Below are 20784 nucleotides of genomic sequence, written 5' to 3'. Positions count from 1 at the left end.
TGCCTAGTAAGGAATCTGTTTTTCAAAATATATTTCCTCAATCTCTTCTGTTGTCTGTATTTTTACTGACAGGTATTTTGAAATAAATTACCAAAATAATTGAAACTGGCGTGATTATATTATGTTATTTTGACAAAACATGCAGAATTTTACAGAATTTAAAAAGATTGTGTGCAGAATTCACCCAGGAGTAACACTAAAAACATTATTAGGAAGGAACTTTCATATTAAGAAAATATTTCAAGTGTATTGGATTTAACACAAAAATCAATTTACATTTCATTTACTGATAACTGTTCTTACAACATCTGATGCTTATTAAAAGATACGTTTAAGACAAGGTCTTGCTCATCTTCTTATGGAAATCTGTATTCTGAACCTGTGACCTCACTTTCATAACCAGGATAACAGAAAAATGTCACAGTTCAACTTCATTGCACGATCAAACTAAGAAAGAAACAGTTTAAATGGTGAAAGCTCTCATTCAAAACAAATATCGGAAACAGCTACTGGAATGTGGAAATTCTGCATCTAGGGTGACCTGCTTGTATACAGAACAATATAAAAAGATAATCATTAAAAGGGCATGTATGTAAAAGATTGAGAAACTACCATACCACAGGTATAAAACACACTTAAACAAGCTCCTTAGAAAACAAACTGCCGGTACTTTTATTACTTTTCTGTAGTTGAAAAAGTGGATTTTAATTTAAAACATGCAGTGAGAATCATTGCAATTATTTATATAAACCTATCATTCTTTAAACTACAAAAATTTACAAACTCCCAGTGGGCAGATATTCTAATTCCAAATTTGGTCATAGATTAAAAACAGGCTATTTTAATCCATATGGGTCAGCACTGGCATGAGACTACATGGAAAAGCTTCATGTTTTGGTACAAGCACAAAACGGCTTTTAAAACAGCCCCATTTCTAATAAAACATTCACAGCAATAATCCTGTTTTATTTCCAAAATAGAATTTTAGACCAAAAAGGAAAGTTTTGAAAGAACTGCGAGGGGAGGAACTGATATTCCAGTAATCAAGATTTTTTTTAAATAATTATTTGGCATGCTACTAAAAATGACTTGGTTACCCTACATACAGAGCATGTTTAAAAACCAAAAGATGCATGCAGAAATTAATTTTCATATTAAAAAGGACCAATTTAAAATAAAGCAGCAGGAATGCAACTGACTTCCAGTAACAAGGAGTTTTCATAAAACTCCATACCTTGGTTTGAATATTCTTTTCTCTTGCTTTCCAATGTAAACCCATGGTTTACAGAGCACTATATATAACACACAGATTTTAATAAACTATGCTACAGAAATAAAGAGTTACAAGTGTGATTCAGATTCTGTAATGGTTAGAATCTTTAGTAAACTGCATAAGATCTAATTTAACTTCTTTGACTATTCAAGCGAGGTTGACTTGGTCTAAAGCTAGAGGATCAGTAGGACCGGACAGGGTTGAAATGTAACAATCACCATGGCAAATTTTTTCTGTTTGTCAATAATTGGTTGCCTAACAATCCCATTACAAGAAGACTAACACTGTAGGAAAAGTCTTCACACTAATGCAGATAAAAGCAAGACATGACGTGAAAGTTTGCCTCAAATGGTTTCAGACATAAACCTGGCCTGTGACCAGGTAAATGTCACTCATTTCTGAAGGATCAAAGGACAGAAAAGTTTTTAAAAATGTGAAACTTTTATTCTGTCATCAAACAGCTGTTTAATACTATACACTCAGCTATTGTTTTTCACAAGGTTCATATTTTAGTCACTTTAATTAACATCAGGCTAAAACTGGCATTTGAATAACATCAAATGCTTTTTTTCTTTAAGTTACTATAATAGATATTTATTTTGTTTTTAAAGAAGATGTGAAACAAAATAAAGTTTGGGGTGGGTTGTGACTGTTGACTAGTTTTTAAAAAAAAAAAAAAAAAGACCACGGACTTATTTTGAAAGGCAAAAATGTTGTAATAATTTATTCTATAGTGTATTGAAGTACCACTTGGTATCTCAACAGAGTAAATGAAAATGCATTGTTACCAGCAATTTAGGTCCAAATATTATAAAATGACTAGGTGGGCTTTGTGGGCATTGGCAAATTGCAACTTAAATGTCTGAAAGACAGCCATTATATGCACACATTAAATTCTTAAACAACTCCTTTAGACAATATCATGTTACAGTAACATCATAAGTCATACAGAATCTGCTGCTTGTAATAGGAAAATGTATCTTACGGAAAATTTCCTCTTTTTGATTTACAAAGTCCACAGACCAATTAATCAGTGGGCTCTTAGCCTGCATGCAGCTACAAAGGCTGTCTGTCATTGACAGGAGAGAGCTTGGCCAGCTACACCTGAAAGCCTGCCAGCTGAGACAGCTTCCATAGGCATGGATCTCTCCCTTGTTGTCTCAAATTTGTTAATGAGCTTATATGCACTGAACGATAAACTCTGAATTCCTACTGTAGACTAAGTGTGTGAACCCTTTTGAAGGAACAAAACATGAATTTGTAGATCCTCTCTGGACAATTTTCAGAAACCACTTGCTGGAAGCAGTTCAAGGCCAACAATCTACAAACTGAAGAAGATGATCACCATTGCAATGGTCTATCCCATTTTGATGTGGCAGTGAGACATGACAGGTTTCAGAGTAGCAGCCATGTTAGTCTGTATTCACAAAAAGAAAAGGAGTACTTGTGGCACCTTAGAGACTAACCAATTTATTTGAGCATAAGCTTTCGTGAGTTACAGCTCACTTCATAGGATGCATACTGTGGAAAGTACACAAGATCTTTTTATACACACAAAGCATGAAAAAATGGGTGTTTACCACTACAAAAGGTATTCTCTCCCCCCACCTCACTCTCCTGCTGGTAATTGTTGCCATTGCCAACTGTGCCCACATATCTATTCAGGGGACACTATCACAGGGCCTAATAACATCGGCCACACTATCAGAGGCTCGTTCACCTGCACATCCACCAATGTGATATATGCCATCATGTGCCAGCAATGCCCCTCTGCCATGTACATTGGTCAAATTGGACAGTCTCTACGTAAAAGAATAAATGGACACAAATCAGATGTCAAGAATTATAACATTCATAAACCAGTCAGAGAACACTTCAATCTCTCTGGTCACGCGATTACAGACATGAAAGTTGCGATATTACAACAAAAAAACTTCAAAACCAGACTCCAGCGAGAGACTGTTGAATTGGAATTCATTTGCAAATTGGATACAATTAACTTAGGCTTGAATAGAGACTGGGAGTGGCTAAGTCATTATGCAAGGTAACCTATTTCCCCTTGTTTTTTCCTACCCCCCCGCCCAAGACGTTCTTGTTAAACCCTGGATTTGTGCTGGAAATGGCCCAACTTGATTATCATACACATTGTAAGGAGAGTGATCACTTTAGATAAGCTATTACCAGCAGGACAGTGGGGTGGGGAGAGAGAAAACCTTTTGTAGTGGTAAACACCCATTTTTTTATGCTTTGTGTGTATAAAAAGATCTTGTGTACTTTCCACAGTATGGATCTGATGAAGTGAGCTGTAGTTCACGAAAGCTTATGCTCAAATAAACTGGTTAGTCTCTAAGGTGCCACAAGTACTCCTTTTCTTTTTAGTGAGACATGAGTTGTTCAGGAGGACCTGAAGCACCACTAGAAGGTGGATGGGTCAAACCTGGACATGCCATCTCTGGATCTAACCACTTTCTCCAGGAATAACAGAAATTATTTTGTCTGCCAAACCTGCTGGTCTGGAAGCCTGAAAAGGATTGCTTGGGTTTGGAATAGGATTTATATTCCCTCCTGTGGAGCTTTGTAGGAGACAGGGTCGACTTTTCTTTGACTGAGGAATCTGTCACCACTTTACCCCTCACTTCTACAACTCATTTTCCTTTTAATTCTGATAATGCTAAAGTCACCTTAGCTTGGACATGTCTTCCAACTGCGGAATCACACATGTCAATGGGTAACCACATTGTAGCCCATTACTCTTGCTGAATACTAGTGGGCATCCAGAGAGTTTTCATAAATACAGCCTGATGCCAGGGAGATCTTTCCAGGAGAGAGAGACAAACCGTGGCACTTCCTTTATTTGCGATGATAGATTCAGACAGATCTATCCGTGCCAATACTGTTCAGGCAAAGCATTTGGATGCAATTAAAGTTCTCAGTTATGCGAGAACTCAGAGCTTCTTCTGAGTGCTGTATCCATCCTCCTATCTGTGGGGTTTTTAAGACTTAACTCTCCATCTGTAGGTACTGCATTACCCTTAACTAGGGATGCCAGTGCCACATCAACATTAGGAAGGGAAATTAAATCTTATTTAAACTTGCACACATTTCTTAGTCATCTTGCTTAGTCTCAGGTTTTCCTAGGAACTCCCATTTCTTTCTGACCACAACTATGGAGGCTGGGTTGAGAACAACGTATGGTTCAATTCTGAATCCTGAATGATAATACCTCTCGGTAGTATTACTGCTCTTCTGAACTGGCTCCTCCTCGTTTGTCTTAGACGTTTCCTCAAAAGTTGGATGTAAACTGCCCTGTTAAGCATGTACTTAAAGAATTCTAACTGGAAGAGTTTTTCCTGCTTTTCTCCTCCTGTGGTTCCTGTTGTGACTCTAAAAGTTGTCCCTCCTCCCAAGGGGGCAATAAGGAGCTCCTGTACCTGCACCATCTGGATTTATGCTTCCTTCTCTTGGCCCTTAGACCGAAAGAATATGCATCAGAAGATTTAAACAGATACAGATGAAAGATTCCTGTGCCAACAACTGGATTTAGCTTTTCTGAGCACTACAGCCTTTTTAGGGGTATTTTTCTTTTCCTGTGTGGAGCAGATTGCACATATCCATGTTTCCCCCTTATTCTAGGCATTCTCCATGCTGCAATCAGGGTGAGTGTAAGCATGGGAGATAGAGGGCATAATCAGATACTGAAGAGCCCACCAGTTTTTCATTGTGTTTCCATAGCTTCAAGCTTTACAAGATTTCTTGCAGCACAGCAAAAACATTTATATTAAAACAAACAACAACAACAAAAACCAAACTTGCTGCTGTATCTATGTTCTTGGTACTACGCCGTACAGGGGGATTTAAAAGTCCTGTTCCTCTCTACTGCAGAAACATTCTGCCTATCAGTGGCTGACAGGTCTGGGTCTGACTATGTAGCTATACACAGGCTGAAAGCCCGTTGACTAACGTATCTGTGGATCTTGTTGGTGGAAAAAATGGAAATATCTTAATGCATGCTAGCCTTAACAAAACAATATGAAGAGACACAAATTAAAAACAAAAATTGATGCAGGAGTATATGAAAAATTTATCACCCACCACTAGCCAAGGTCAAAAATAAAGAAGACGAACACTGGAGGGATCCCAGGACGGTTTGCTTGTGTCACCAAAACCACTAGAAGTGTATGCTGGACAGATACTACTCTAAGCACTGTTTGGAGCTACATTTTTGATACCAGCTTTGGCTTCTAAGTGTGCAGTAAACTTGGATAATCATATAGACCTAACAGAAACTGAGGGGAAGTAGCTCTGTGAAGAGGAATTAACACCACTTTTCCCCTCCTCCAATGGCATGTCCCTTTCTCTCCCCACCCACAATCACCCCTCTCACTTTTGTGGGGCTTGTTCTTCAGTGTCTGGGTGCTCCAGGATCTGTTAGATACATGTGTATCAGACAGAAGAAGTTAATGATAAGTACTTTATTGACTGGCTCCACTTCCCAGTTTGGCTGGAGCATACCAAACAGAGTAGGGAGTGGAATGCCCAACCTATGGGCTGGGTTGCCCTCATCTAATTGCTAATTTGAATCTCATTTGGCAAATACATTTTCATGCTGTGATCTTTCCTCATTTTATCTTATGGTATATTATTTCCTGTTTGTTCAAAATACAGAAGAATTGGAGTTGAAATTTTAACAAATGATAAAAGCAAGAAAGTGTAGTTAAAAAACACTAAGTTATTATAATTGATTATTTTTAAAATTTATTTTTTGCACTTCTTTCAACTTGGACTGTAAAAGCAAAGTAGCAAGTTCACTTCTGTTTATAGTCAACTTCACTTTAGGGTTTTAGAACAATGCTACAACCTTTAGATTGCAAACACTGCAAAGGAGCATTTCTTGTTTTATTTTTAAACTGTTTTCCACTGGAACTAAAAAAAATAAAAAAATCAGATTCGTTTCAGCATGTCTTAGGTTATGTAAAAGCTTTAAAAAAAAAACACACAAACAACAAAACCCCAACAATATGGACCAAATAAGACTTGACTGTGTCTCGTTATGGCAACCACTCACTCAGACTCACCCCACTGTGTTTTGGTATTTATGCACACAGAACACTGTCATCTTACCTAATAAAATCCTATATTCCTTTGCTTTTTGTTGTATATATCTCCACCTAGATACTATTTCAGGCTGTATTTTTATGCTTACATGTGATATGTAATTTTTACTTAGAGAAATAGGTTTTAATGAAAGTGCAACCGTGTGAGTTTCATTTTCTTACCTCTAACGCAAAAATGGGAGTTTTTCTGAGCCTAATAGTTTTTTTTAGTAATCAAAATTACATTAATTGTAATTGCTGCGATGAGTATTCTATTTGCCCAGTTCCAGCTTCTCCTTTCTCCAATAAAGTTTCACCACACCTTCTCTGAAAACAACTGAGTACACAATATGTTCACGATAACAAGGTTATGCTAGCTCAGGTATAACTTCAACTATGAAAAGTTAAACAAAACACTTGTTCTTACGCATCTGAGCAATCAGCCCACAGCAAAAAAGCCCTTAACTAAATCTAGTAGGCCCTACCTATTTCAGCTTTCATTATACACTATATTTAGGGCTGGTAGTTTGTAACAGTAAGATTATTTGAAAAGTCATGGGAAAAAAGCACAAACTCAAATTTACAGTAAAAATATTAAGTCATAAATTGCATTATTTTAATCAATAAATTCAATTAAAAGCTATATAACATATTATTTAACAGTGTTAAAAATTAAATACATTACAAAACACTATCATAACAACTGTCAGTTCAGTCCACAGTAACACCCAGACCAGTATCTGCAACCCCTCTGTCATCAAGTGACATGGTGGACTGATTTAAAATCAGAGCAATTTAAAATCATGATTTAAAATCAAGCGAACTGGAAACCATGATTTAAATAATTCATTTTAATCTTGTTTTGCATTTGTACTTTTTAGTTATTTTCCAAAATGCTGATTCTCCATGGTTGGCAACCATTAAAACGTGTCAAATTTGTAACTGAATTTGGAACTTTTTGCTAAACCAGGATACACTATACCTACACACATTGATTTAAGCAATTATATAGCTTAACATACATTCATAATTTTTACTGTTTTATGATGACAGAAAATGGTAAATGAAACATTTCTTATTCACTAGAGGATGGTTAATTTTTACTCATGATTTGTGTCAAGCTCTATTTGACTAGAAATTGGAATTCTATTAAAATGCACAATACCAATATTTAAATGTTTTGATTTTTTTTTAATGTTAATCAAATGAGCTGGACACGTAAGACACAGTTTATTAAAACAAGTTTTGCATTTAAAACTAATTGATTTATTCAATAAAAGTAGTATTATTTATCGCTAGTGATTTAAACAGCGTTTTTCTAATCACCATGTCCTTCAACATTTTAGAACTAATCGATCTCATCCTCTCATATCAGTTTTCATTTGCAGATTGGAAGAGAAAAATACAGCAATGCTTGTTTTCAACTCCATATCTGTTTCTTAACTTTGAATGAACTAGTCATTGAACTGAACCAGCTGAATAAACTGAAAAGAAGAAAATATCCTCTGTCTTCCCGCAAAAAAGGCTACTGATGTCAAAAGTACTTCAGCAAACTCTGGTTCTAGGTGCTTAGCCACTGACTTCCAACAATCTAATACAGGTTTCAGAGTAGCAGCCATGTTAGTCTGTATTCGCAAAAAGAAAAGGAGTACTTGTGACACCTTAGAGACTAACCAATTTATTTGAGCATAAGCTTTCGTGAGCTACAGCTCACTTCATCGGATGCATTCTAATAGTTTGACTTGCTTTTAAAACTTTGGCAGCGAACGTACTGCTTATTTATTTAATTTAAATTATTTCAATAGATTATAGTAAATTTTAGGCCTTAACACAGGTTGTCATAATTTCAAATTTCAACAGGATTATTTATTTTTAAAATCATTGATTTTTATCTGCTTTGCCATGTAACAGACCATTAGTCCTCATTTATTGATTCCTGATCCCTCAAACTATTACACAGCCCAAGATTTAATTTGCCAGCTCGCAAATTTCTCAATAAAACTGATTCAACTGTCCACTATCACAGCCAGCAAACATAAAGTGAAAGATTTGTTAAAGATTTTCTGAAGTATCAAAATTATAGAAAAAGGTTACCTTTTGTAACTGTTGTTCTTCGAGATGTGTTGCTCTTGTTCATTCCATTCTAGGTGTATGCATGCCCACATGCACAGTTGTCGGAGACTTTTGCCTTAGCGGTAAACGTAGGGATGGGGGTGGCACTCCCTTGAGTGCCGCACTCATGCATCGGTATATTAGACTACGCAGATCCTATGCCCTCTCAGTTCCTTCTTGCCAGCAACTCCGACAGAGGGGTAAAAGGGTAGGTAATAGAATGGACATGAGCAACACATCTAGAAGAATAACAGCTGCAAAAGGTAACCATTTTTTCTTATTCGAGTGCCTACTCATGTCGATTCCATTCTAAGTGACTCACAAGTGGTATCTGCAGAGGTGGACTCAGAGTTCAGTTTCGTGGCTTGCAGTACTGCCCTGCCAAAGCCAGCATTGACCCGGGCCTGCTGGGTAGGCACGTAGTGGGACATAAACATATGGACAGACGACCAGGTGGCTACCCTGCAGAAAAGCTGCCGAAGGAGCCTTCGCCCTGATCAAGTGGGGAGTGACAATCACCAGGGGCAGACCTTTGCTTGATCATGGCAGAAGCGAATCCAGACGGTGATCCAAGAAGAAATTCTTTGGGCGGATACAGGGTGCCCTTTCATCCTGTCAGCCACCGAGATGAACAACTGTGTAGACTTACCGAGGGGCTTGGTCCTGTACCAATGTAGAAGGCTAGTGCCCTCCTAACATCCAAGACATGCAGTCCACGCTCCTCCTCTGACTTATGTGCTTTGGAAAAAAGACAAGTAAGTAAATGTCCTGGCTTGAATGAAACTGAGAGACCACCTTTGGCAGGAAAGCCGGGTGCAGTATCAGCTGGACCATGTCCTTGTAGAAGGCCATATAAGGCAGTTCCAAGGTGAGTACCCGAATTTTTGAGACTCGGCGGGCTGAAGTCACTGTAACCAGGAACACAACTTTTGAGGACAGGAGAAGGAGAGAACAGGAAGCCAGAGGATCAAAAGGAAGACCCATGAGCCACGACAGCACCAGGTTCAATTCCCACAGAGGAACAGGGTCCTTGACATGCGGGTAGAGGCACTCAAGACCCTTGAGGAATCTGGCCATCAAAGAATAATAGGACTGGAAGGGACCTCAAGAGGTCATCTAGTTCAGTCTCCTGCACTCATGGCAAGACTAAGTATTATCCAGACCATTCCTGACAGGTGTTTGTCTAACCAGCTCTTAAAAATCTCTAATGATGGAGATTCCACAACCTCCCTAGGCAATTTATTCTAGTTCTTAACCACCCTGACAGTTAGGAAATTTTTCCTAATGTCCAACCTAAACCTCCATTGCTGCAATTTAAGCCCATTGCTTCTTGTCCTATCCTCAGAGGTTAAGGAGAACAATTCTTCTCCCTCCACCTTGTAATGAACTTTTATGTACTTAAAAACGGTTATGTCCCCTCTCAGTCTTCTCTTTTCCAGACTAAACAAACCCAATTTTTGAAAGATTTTTTAAGACTTTTAAATCATTTTTGTTGCTCTTCTCTAGACTTTCTCCAATCTGTCCACATCTTTCCTGAATGTGGTACCCAGAACTGGACACAATACTCCAGTTGAGGCCTAATCAGTGCAGAGTAGAGCAGAAGAATTACTTCTAGTGTCTTGCTTACAACACTACTGCTAATACATGCCAGAATGATGTTCGCTTTTTTTTTTTTTTTGCAATAGAGTTACACTGTTGACTCATTCAGCTTGTGATCCACTATGACCCCCATATCCCTTTCCGTAGTACTCCTTTCTAGGCAATCATTTCCCATTTTGTATGTGTGCAACTGATTGCTCCTTCCTAAATGGAGTACTTTGCATATGTCCTTATTGAATTTCAATCCATTTATTTCAGACCATTTCTCCAGTTTGTCCAGATCATTTTGAATTTTAATCCTTGCAACCCGCTCCCAGCTTGGTATCGTCCACAAACTTTAAAAGTGTACTCTCTATGACATTATCTAAATCACTGATTAAGATATTGAACAGAACCAGAACCGATCCATGTGGGACCCCACTCATTATGCCCTTCCAGCATGATTCTGAACCACTGAAAACTACTCTCTGGGAACGGTTTTCCAATCAGTTTTGCATCCACCTTATAGTGGCTCCCTTTAGGTTGCATTTCCCTAGTTTGTTTATGAGAAGGTCAAGCAAAACAGTATCAAAAGCTTGACTCAAGTCAAGCTATACCACATCTACCGCTTCCCCCCTAACCACAAGGGAAGACGGAGATATGGAAGTAAGCATCCTTTAAATCGAGGGCGTCAAACCAGTCTCCCGGGTCCAGGGAGGGGATGATGAAGACCAGGGAGACCATGTGAAACTTCAACTTTTTGAGAGACTTGTTGAGGTGACCCAGGTCCAGAATAGTTCTGATGCCCCCTTTTGCTTTTGGAAATAGGAAGTAATGGGAGTAGAATCCTCTTCTTTCCATGCCCCAAGGGACCTCCTCCACTGCCCCCAGGAGCAGGAGGTTGATGACCTCCTGAACACGGAGCTGCTCATGAGAAGGGTCCCTGAAGAGGGACAGGGAAGGGGGGTGGAAGGGGTGGTTGGCGGTAAACTGTAGGGTATAGCCCAACGAAACTGTATCAAGCACCCAATGGTCCAAAGCGATACAGGGCCATGCCAACTGGAAAGGGGTGAGGTGGTTGAGGAAGGGGAAGGATGGATGGTCCCGTCAGACTGGTGGGGGCCCCATCCTCAGGCGCACCCTCAAAAAAACTGCTTTTGGCCTCCCTGGATTTGGGGAGGGTCAGGTTGTGCAGCCAGGTGGGAAGAGGATAGGTATCACTGCTTATGCCCCATGTTTTTATCCTTCCTCCTGCAGGAGCCCACTCTGGGAGTTCCCCAGGACCTAGACTGCTGAAGGGGGAGGCGGCGGCGAAGGACAGAAAAGCTTCCTGGACTGTTGCGGGGGATGAAGGCCCAGGGAGCAGAGGGCGGCTCGGGAGTCTTTAAGGCAGTGTAGCCGAAAGTCCATAAGCTCAGAGAAGAGCCTGCTGCCATCAAAAGGGAGGTCTTGGATCATGGCCTGCATCTCTTGGGACAACCCAGAGGACTGCAGCCAAGAGCTGTGCCTCATGGCCACCACAGATATGACCACCCTGGCCAAGTCAGTGGCGACTCAGGCTATTTGGAGGACCCTCTGGCGACCAACGTGCCTTCATCCACCAGCGTGGGAAATTCCTGGGTTCGATCTTGTGAGACTGTCTCTTTGAATTTATTCAAGGAGTCCCACAGATTGAAATTATAACGTCCCAGCAGACCTGGTGATTAGAAACCCTGAATTGCAGGCTAGCCATCAAATAAACTTTTCTGCCAAACAAATCAAGTCTTTTGGCCAACTGGTTCTTTGGTGTGCTGCTAACTTGACCCTCTGTCCCTTTCATTCACTGTGGACACAACCAGTGGTGCTGCAGGGGGATGCATATAGAGATATTCAAATCCCTTCGCAGGGACATAGTATTTCTGTTCTGCTTTCTTAGATGTCGGAAGAATAGAGGAGGGGGTTTGCCACAATGACTTGGCAATTTTAAGGACCCCCGGGTGTACCGGCAATGTGACCCGAGCCGGGGGCCAAAATGACGCTGTCGGCCTCTTCAGCATGGAGGTTTAAGTTCTCAGACATCCGTTGAAGGAGGGCTTGGTGCTCCTTAAAGTCATCCAGGGGACTGGCCTCGTCAGGGCTCAATGACAAGGACTGTTCCACTTGCGGAGGAGAGCATTCCCTCTTCTTGTCCGGGAAAGGCTCTTTTGGTGCTCTGGTGTTGCGTCTGGCTCAGTATCTTACTCTGGCTGCAGTGCCAGTGGTGCCAGGACTGTCTTATCCAAGGAAGCCAGGGAGGACTGAGAATATGTGACCGGCATCACTGGCACCCCATCATGGGTTCCAGTACTGCCACTAGGTAGGCCACTGTCCCTGCTGCGACAACACTGTGGTTGGTGCTGCAACGATCTCCCGCGTACGAGGAGAATTCCCTTGTCGGGGTGACGTGCTAAATTCTTGTTCTGACCCGGACCACTGTCCCTCTGGCAACCACGGTGGCAACCAGAGTTTGCCTGCTGACCTTGGACGGTAACCAGGGAGGCGAAGACAAGTAGCGATGTCTGCCAAAGGAGCAGTACCGGGGAGACCGGGACTGGCACCGTGATTCCGAGCAGCCAATCCAGGACAGTGACTGACATCTAGGAGACCACCTGGGGGAGAGTGACTGGGGCCTACGTGACCTATGGCCAGAACTTTTCTGGTACCTGCAGTACGGGGAACAGCGTCGCAGCTCCGGTGTCCCGTGCCTAGTAGGCAGGGAGCACGTCAGGGACCTGGGATGTCTAGCTGGAGAGCTAGGATATGGTGCTGGGGTCCGAGGTCACAGAAACGGAGATGTGCACCTCCGGTCCGGTGATTGGGGGTGCTCCACCCTCCTATGAGGCTGCACTCCCATAGGCTTCCCCTTCGGTGCTGGGGTCATAGCTGGGACAGTCACCTGGTGTGGCGCCTGCAGAGCCGGTCGGCTTTCCTCTTTGGCCACTGGTACCGCTTCAGGTCCTGACAACCATGGGAGAGGCTGGGGACCTTTGTCGCTTCCCAGGTTCACGGATGGATCCCTGGCCAGGCTATGGGGTCCAATCTCAGCGCTACCCCGGTCAAGCCTCACGGTGGGCGTATGGCCTAAAGGTCATTTGCCCACAGCCCCCTTGTCCTTCGGTGCCAAGGGGCTCCTCTTCTTCTGGTGCTTTTTCGGCACTGGCAAGGGGGAACAGTGCCGGGCGAAGCACCTCGCACAGAAGCCGAAGTACTCAATGTAGGTTCTACGGCGGAGGGCTCTGACATGGGGCAGAGCACAGCCTCCAGGAAGAGGGCCCTCAAGCGGATATCCTGCTTCTTTTGTGGATGGGGAAAAGTTCTTACAAATTCGACACTTGTCCTTTCTATGGGCTTCCCCCAAACACTTCAGATAGCTGTCGTGGGAGTCACTGATAGGCATCGGCCTGCTGCATGACGCACATGGCTTGAAGCCGGGTGAGCAGGGGATGCCCCCCTGGGGGGCGAAGTCCCAGCCAGGACTCTACATACCCTAACTTAACATTGCAAAGACTAACTAACTACTATGTACAGAATAGGTAGAACAAAGGACTATGAAGACCCGCTAATGCTCTTGCTAAAGGCAAGACAAGGCACTCCAACCAACCGCCACGGGCGGTAAGAAGGAACTGAGAGGACGTAGGGTCGGTGGCGCTTAATATACAGACACATGAACGCAGCACTCAAGGGGGCACCACAGCCAAACCTATGGATACCGCTAAGGCAAAAGTCTCCAACAACTGTGCACGTGGGCACACAAACACCTAGAATGGAACAGACATGAGCAAGCACTTGAAGAAGAACCATGACTCCTGTGAAAAAACAGCTGCATTCATAATAATGAAAAATCTTATGGTTACTTTAAAAGCCATTCCATTTAAAGGGTCAAGATGAGTTAAGAGTTTAGAATTCTGAAGTTCTTTTCAAAATGTAGCAGATGCCAATATTAACCATAACCACAATGCAGTAGTACACAGTGGTGGCCTTCAGCTGCAAAAGAGAATACATAATTTTATATATATGAGTTTTTCACTGCTCCCTTACAGGACTAAAACAATACTTCCTTCTTCATTTTGTTCTTTTGCACTAGACAAAGACTGGAGTTTTTAATGAAGCTTAAACCACACAGCTAAATTTCATTTGCTTCCTTCTTATGCACCAAAAATAATTTAAATCAGCAAAAAAGAGCAGAATTCTGCACAGCTAGCACTAAGCACACACAAAAAAAAGAAGAAATGCATCAACTACAGGTTTTAGGCTTCTCATGTAGTTTAAGGCAAGAGACCTTATACTACCACCACCACCACCTCCTCCTAAATATATCATGTATCAATAGCCTACTAATCTACACTCCTTGTGGTTTACTGAAATTATATTGTCTCTGTGATGGTTTTAGTAATGTGTTGTGATAACTGTTTATGATTTACTATTTTAGGAATAATACAAAATATTAAGAATGTGATGACTGTAAATTTGATTTTGAATAAATGGCTTTATCACACAAGTGATCTTTTCTTAACTCAGTACAACTTCAGAGCACTGTACAAATCTTAGTAAATACATAATGTTATCATTACTTAAAATTCTAAGTGCTAGACCAGAGTACAGTCCCTCACTTCTGGCAATCTAGTATGCTGGGTGTGGGAAGAAGGGGAAGCAAAGGGATTGTTTAAATAGCTGCAAAGTGGCAAGCACGGCTCCCGACTTCTTCCAGAAGGATTGCCCTGGCACAGGTTTTGATGGGGAAAGTGAATGTTCAGGACAAAGAAGAATACAGAAAAAGGTAAGATGTAGGCCTACATTTTCGAATGTGACTAATGAGTTTGAGTGCCCAACTTGAAACACCTTGAAAGGGCTTGATTTTCAGGGCTGGGTATTCAGTCTTTTCTGAAAGTCAGGCTCCTTTAAAATTTCAAGATTGGCCCCCAAAAACTGAAGCACCAAAAATCACTTGTAACTTTTGAAAATCTAGATCCTAGTTATTAATAACTATTTATATTTAGTTATAACTTGTTATTTAATATTATAATAAAAATATTGAATACTTACATCTGTTTAAAAAGTTGTCTATATTTTTGTTTTTTCTTAAGGCAGGAAAATCCAAATCATACACCAAAGCATCTAATCCATCCTGAACAAAGAAAAGCACAAACAAAATTATATATCCTTTTGAAGCACAATTAATTAGGTTAATCAAAGAGACAAGACAAACAATTACCTTTGCCAAATTCCCACATTAATGGAATGAAGATTATTATGCAATTAGCAAATTTAAATATATTTAAAGGCAATACACTGTGATTCAGCTTTTATTCCACTTCTTTCACCAGAAAGCCTGTCTACAACAGCCTCCATGCATCCCATAAAAGAAAAAACAGAAAAGGATGGACAAACATAATTAACTCATATGTTTTAAAAGAAAAAAGCATGCCATTTCTCAAGTATTCTTCTTGTACTTTATTACTGTGTTTCATTCTAGAAAGTGGAGAAAATATAATTAAAGCGCACTGCTGCCAAAGAGTAAAAAGTACATCAGATAGCAAGAAGTAGAGGCCCTGTAAGAGTTAGAGGGTACTTGTGAGAGAGAGAAGAGCATGATGTTAATTTAAGGCCAAGCTTCAAGTTGAGTTCCAGCATTAGGTTCTTTTTATTTTTTATTTTAATTAAGATTATTTTTCAAATTTACACAGCAGTGACTTCATCCAGCAAACACATATGTCACTTCATGCACGTGTATAGTCTCATGGAACTTAATGGGACTACTCGTAAACATGTGAGTTACTTTATGTACAAGTGTTTTGCTGCAACAAAGCCGAGCACAGGATCAGAAACAGCCCACCATGGGTTCTCTAGCTACTACAAAACTGCAAACTATTAGGGTTTGTCTTGATAAACAGTGAGTGACACGCTGGGGTGTAAATGTACAGCACACAAGTGTGCCACGCACTAACTGTCCATATGGGCCTTATTATTGCACACTAAAAGTTCCCTAGTGCATAGGAAACTATTTCAATTTCGAAGTGGAATAGATCAAAGCACATTAGGGAACTTTCAGTGCACAGTAACAAGGTCCTCATGAAAAGTCAATGCTCTGCACACTAGTGCACTGTATATTTACACCCTAACTTGCCGCTCACTGACTCTTCATCTAGAGTCTAGATCAGGGGTTGGCAACCTTTCAGAAGTGGTGTGCTGAGTTTTCATTTATTCACTTTAATTTAAGGTTTCGCGTGCCAGTAATACATTTTAACGTTTCTTAGAAGGTCTCGCTCTAAGTCTATATATTATATAACTAAACTATTGTCGCATGTAAAGTAAACAAGGTGTTCAAAATGTTTAAGAAGCTTCATTTAAAATTAAATTAAAACGCTGATCTTACGCTGCCAGCCCACTCAGCCCGCTGCCAGCCTGGGGTTCCATTCATCTAGGCAGGCAGCAGACTGAGCGGGGCCTGCGGCCGGGACCCGGCTGGCAAGGGGCTGGCAGCCAGAACCCCAGACCGACAGCAGGCTGAGCGGCTCAGCCCGCAGCCGGTCTGGGGTTCCGTCCGCCGGCTCCTGCCAGCCAGGGTCCCTGCTGCCGGCCCCGCTCAGCCCGCTGCCGGTCTGCGATTGCAGCCCTGCCCACTTAGAGTAGGTACCTACCTTCTCCCTGGTTCTAGCCCATTCTCTTCCTCTCTCTCTGCACTGCGCTGAGGGTGGGAGTGCACCCACCACAGGACTGGGGGTGAAGGAGCAGGCTGGGGGTTGGGGTATAAGGTCTGGCCAGGAGCTAGAATGCGGGTGGGGGCTCAGGGTTGGGGCAGGAGGTTTGGGTGTGGAGTGCTTACCTGGGCAGCTCCCGAGGGGTGCAGGTGGGAATGTGTGGGGCGTGCAGTAGCTCCCATTTGGTGCTCAGGGTGGGGGTGGGAATGTGGGGGGTGCAAGAGTCAGGGCATGGGGTGTGGGGGGGCTGGAGTCAGGGCTGGGGTTGTGGGGGGGTGAAGGGGTCAGGGCAGAGGGCTGGGGGGTGTGGGTGCTCCCTGCCCCCTGCCCAGAACGGCTCATGGCAGGGGGCTGGAGGGGATATGCCCTGATTCCACCCCCCTTCCCCAATGCCCCATCCCCACCTCTTCTCCGCCTCCTTCCCAGAGCAGCGCACGCCCTGCGACTCCACTTCTCCCCCTCCCTCCCTCACAGGGGCCATCAGCTGATGGGTGGCAGGGAGGGCGAGGAGGAGGAGGGCCAGGAACCCAGCATGCTGGGGGAAGAGGCAGGGGAGGGAGGAGCTTGCCTGCCCTGCAGCAGCAGCTGGCAGGACAAAGCTTCTTTACCCTGCCCCGGTGAAGGAGAGCGGGCGAGGGTGGGCATGATTTTTAATGGCACACTGCTGCCTGCCGGAGTCCTGGCCGCCGGCCTGGGTTCGACAGCCGGCTGAGCGGGGCCGGCGGCTGGGACCCAGCAGGCCGCAGCATGCCATTAAAAAATCAGCTCGCGTGCCATCTTTGGCACGCATGCCATAGGTTGCCAACCCCTGGTCTAGATTCTAGACAAACCTTAAGATACTCAAGAACAAGCGTAAATGCATACAAGATACTTTGCAGGTCCTATGAAGTACCGTGTGGCTTTTCCATTAGGAGCTGAGTGTGCTCTTAAACTTCACAGGAAGCATACAGTACCTCACATGGTTATGCCCTACATCTCTGGTAATAAAACAAACTCTTCACCTCCCAAGAACAAATGGCACCTAGCTCATAAAGGCCCATCAAGTGTTCTGGATGACTAAACCTCAGAAAATTCAGTTAAAATTGTGTTGGAAAACCTTCTTTTGCAGTCAGATAATGTTTAAGTGGCAATTACAAAAATAAATTAGAGAGTGACTTGTGCTAGTGCAAGGTCTGAGACTTTCTAGATTAAGTCTTTGACCAATACCTTAAAATAAACCCACACTACTGATCCAACGGATCAATATCCCACAAACTTGCATGGCTGGAAAAGAAATGCTATGGTACACATACACCATTTGAAAAGCATTCCATTACACAGCACAAACAAAATCAAATCTTTCTGATAAAAAAAAACAAAAAAGACAAAAACAAAAAACTTTCCCTGCACTTTCAATTTCAATCTAGATTTTAATGTCCTCCATCTCAAAAAATTTCAGAGCTACAATCAACGCCATCTGAATGCAAGTTATGGAGAAGCTTGGAATCCATACTTTTGAACGACAAAGTATCAATCTTTAACTTCAGAGGTTTGAGTGATGAGTGTTAAAAAATCACACCAGAATTAAATTTAGTGATGGTAATGGGAATAAAGATAAGAGGTAATCAGAATAACCTGACTTTAAAACATGGATGTTATCACGCTTGTTAAATTCATTACTTTTTTAAAAAAAATTAAAAATTGCTGCTGAACGTTAGTCATTTGTACAGGACCTAACACAATGGAGTCTCAGTATTGTTTGGGGCTCCTAGGCATTACTGTAATATAAATAATAAACAACTAAGTAGAATGTCTCAATATTTTCACAAAACTTAAAGCAAAGTTAATATTTATACTTCTCCTGTGATTCTCTTCTACTGTAAAGAATGAGAGGCTTTCAGGACCAGTACTCCTTTTGGCCCTGGAGTAGTGATCAAAAAGATAAATGATCAATAACTGGATAATAGAGTAAACTAACTATTTTTATGGATCAATAGTTTGGAGGAAAGACAAGAAGTCTGAAACAATTTACACCCCAAAGAGAAATGGTAATGAAGGTACACAGCATGAAAATGTGAAAACTTACAAAAAAAACTGTTAACTAAACTAATGAAAATTACATTTTCCAGACTTTGCCTGGAAAATCGAATAAAGAGGAAAACAATCCATTTAAACCAGATGGTGTTAACAAAAGAAGAGGATAATCCCGGGCCACACTGTGATCTAGCTAATGTGCCTAAGCAACGGAGCACAAGATAAACTATTACTCCAATGGACTAGCTACCCACACATTGTGGGGAACAGAAGGTGAAGGAGAGCAGCCTCTGCTCAGCTGCTACTATCCCCTCTCCCCCGCACACCACAGTTGTACAGGGAGCGGGTGGTCAGGAATGAGGAGTGTGCAGACCCTTCGTGTCACTCTGCCCTCCACCCCCAAACACTCTGGGTGAAGTAATCTGCTCTAGTCATACCAGAACAAAATACTTCTCCCACGAGTGGTGGGGGAGGACACTAAGAACCAGATTGTGACTCTGATTTAGAATCAGGTTCTTTGTCTGCTCCTGGGGTAGTACAACTACATGCTTGCTTCATCTAGCTCAGGGCTTGCAGAAAAGCCACAATTTAGCCCTTTTTTAAAAAATACAATGCTAAAATATTGCATATGATCATCTGTGCCAAATTAGAATATTTGCAGGATTCTAAATTTTCCTCTCACTTTCTCTTTTCTAAATATTAAGATGTACAGTATGTCTAGTGCAACAAGGATCTCAAAATGTATATATATATTTGAGGTTAGTTTAAAAAATAAGGGTGAGACACAATCCATAAGAAGTCCACAACTATGGCAGGTGAGAGTAGATTTTAAATACAGATCAGTCATACACAGTATATGTGAACAGAGTCAAATACAGAATTAATCCAAAAACACAACTGGGTTCATAGTAGTCCATAAACACTTCTCAGATCATCACTGTTTTACTTGGAGGTACCCTCTCTATCAAAGATCAACTATAAAGGATGGCTAAATTGATACTGAACCATGTCAAGCTATTCAACAATCTGAAGTTCAGTTTAAAAACAAATTTGAAAGTCAGGCAAAAAAGAGTGTTTAACAAAGTTGACATCAGCCCAAGAGATTCCTATTTAAACATGCTTTGCTGGGGAAAAAGAAGCAGGCCTTCAGTATCCAGCGACCCATTGCTGAAGTCCTGAGAGTGGAATCTACTCTGCCCCAGCTCATTCAAAAGAAAAGAGGATATAGGATTTCAAACTTTTTTAAAAGAATTGTAATATTGTTTTAAAGGCGAACTGCAGAGAAAAGAAAAAAATGAGTTAAGGCTGGATTTTTGTGCTGATTTCCCCCTCTACCTAGGCTAAGGGTTGGGGTATTCAGAATAAATAGGTATTAACTCATTTTTTAAAAAATTATTCCTGTGTGAAATCCTCTCATTACCTCCTGATTAATTAAAATATTAAAAGTCTACTAATCTTTTAAAAGGGGAAAAAGGAGGAGCAAGGGAACTATAGACCTGTCAGCCTGACCTCGATACCTGGGAAGCTACTAGACCAATATATAAAAGATTTAAATTGTGAATACCTGGAGGATGAAAGGGTAATCACTAGCAGCCAGCATGGATTTATTAAGAAGAAATCACATCAAACGAGCTTGATTTCCTTCTTTGACAGGGTAACTGGTTTGGTGGATAGGGGGAATGTGGTGGACATAATATACCTGGACTTCAGCAAGGCTTCTGGCACTGTCCCACATGACATCCTGATAAGTAAGATGGAGAAATGTGGGCTCAGCAGAACTACAATTAAGAGGATATGTAATTGGTTAAAAAACGACAAACAAAGAAAAGGAGGACTTGTGGCACCTTAGAGACTAACAAATTTGTTTCATGTTCTCTGTGTATATAAATCTCCGCACTATTTTCTTCTGAATGCATCTGATAAAGTGAGCTGTAGCTCACGAAAGCTTATGCTCAAATAAATTTGTTAGTCTCTAAGGTGCCACAAGTCCTCCTTTTCT

The 20784-nt window shown here is 41.7% G+C and overlaps 1 protein-coding gene across 5 annotated transcripts in view; it reads right to left on the bottom strand.

The window, feature by feature from the left end:
* ROCK1 (Rho associated coiled-coil containing protein kinase 1) overlaps positions 1-20784 on the bottom strand; it is a 185185-nt gene that overhangs the window by 104884 nt on the left and 59517 nt on the right. For 4 of the 5 annotated variants that reach the window (XM_037892768.2, XM_037892769.2, XM_037892770.2 and 1 more), the window contains exon 2: positions 15118-15199. The exons of the other annotated variant lie outside the window; for it this stretch is intronic. In XM_037892768.2, the coding sequence (XP_037748696.1) occupies positions 15118-15199 (82 nt within the window). The remainder of the gene's footprint in view (positions 1-15117; positions 15200-20784) is intronic. 5 annotated transcript variants of the gene reach the window in all.

This window comes from Chelonia mydas, chromosome 2, assembly GCF_015237465.2.
Source record: "Chelonia mydas isolate rCheMyd1 chromosome 2, rCheMyd1.pri.v2, whole genome shotgun sequence".
NCBI classification, from domain to species: domain Eukaryota; kingdom Metazoa; phylum Chordata; order Testudines; family Cheloniidae; genus Chelonia; species Chelonia mydas.
This window is presented reverse-complemented; position numbering and strand designations above follow the sequence as displayed.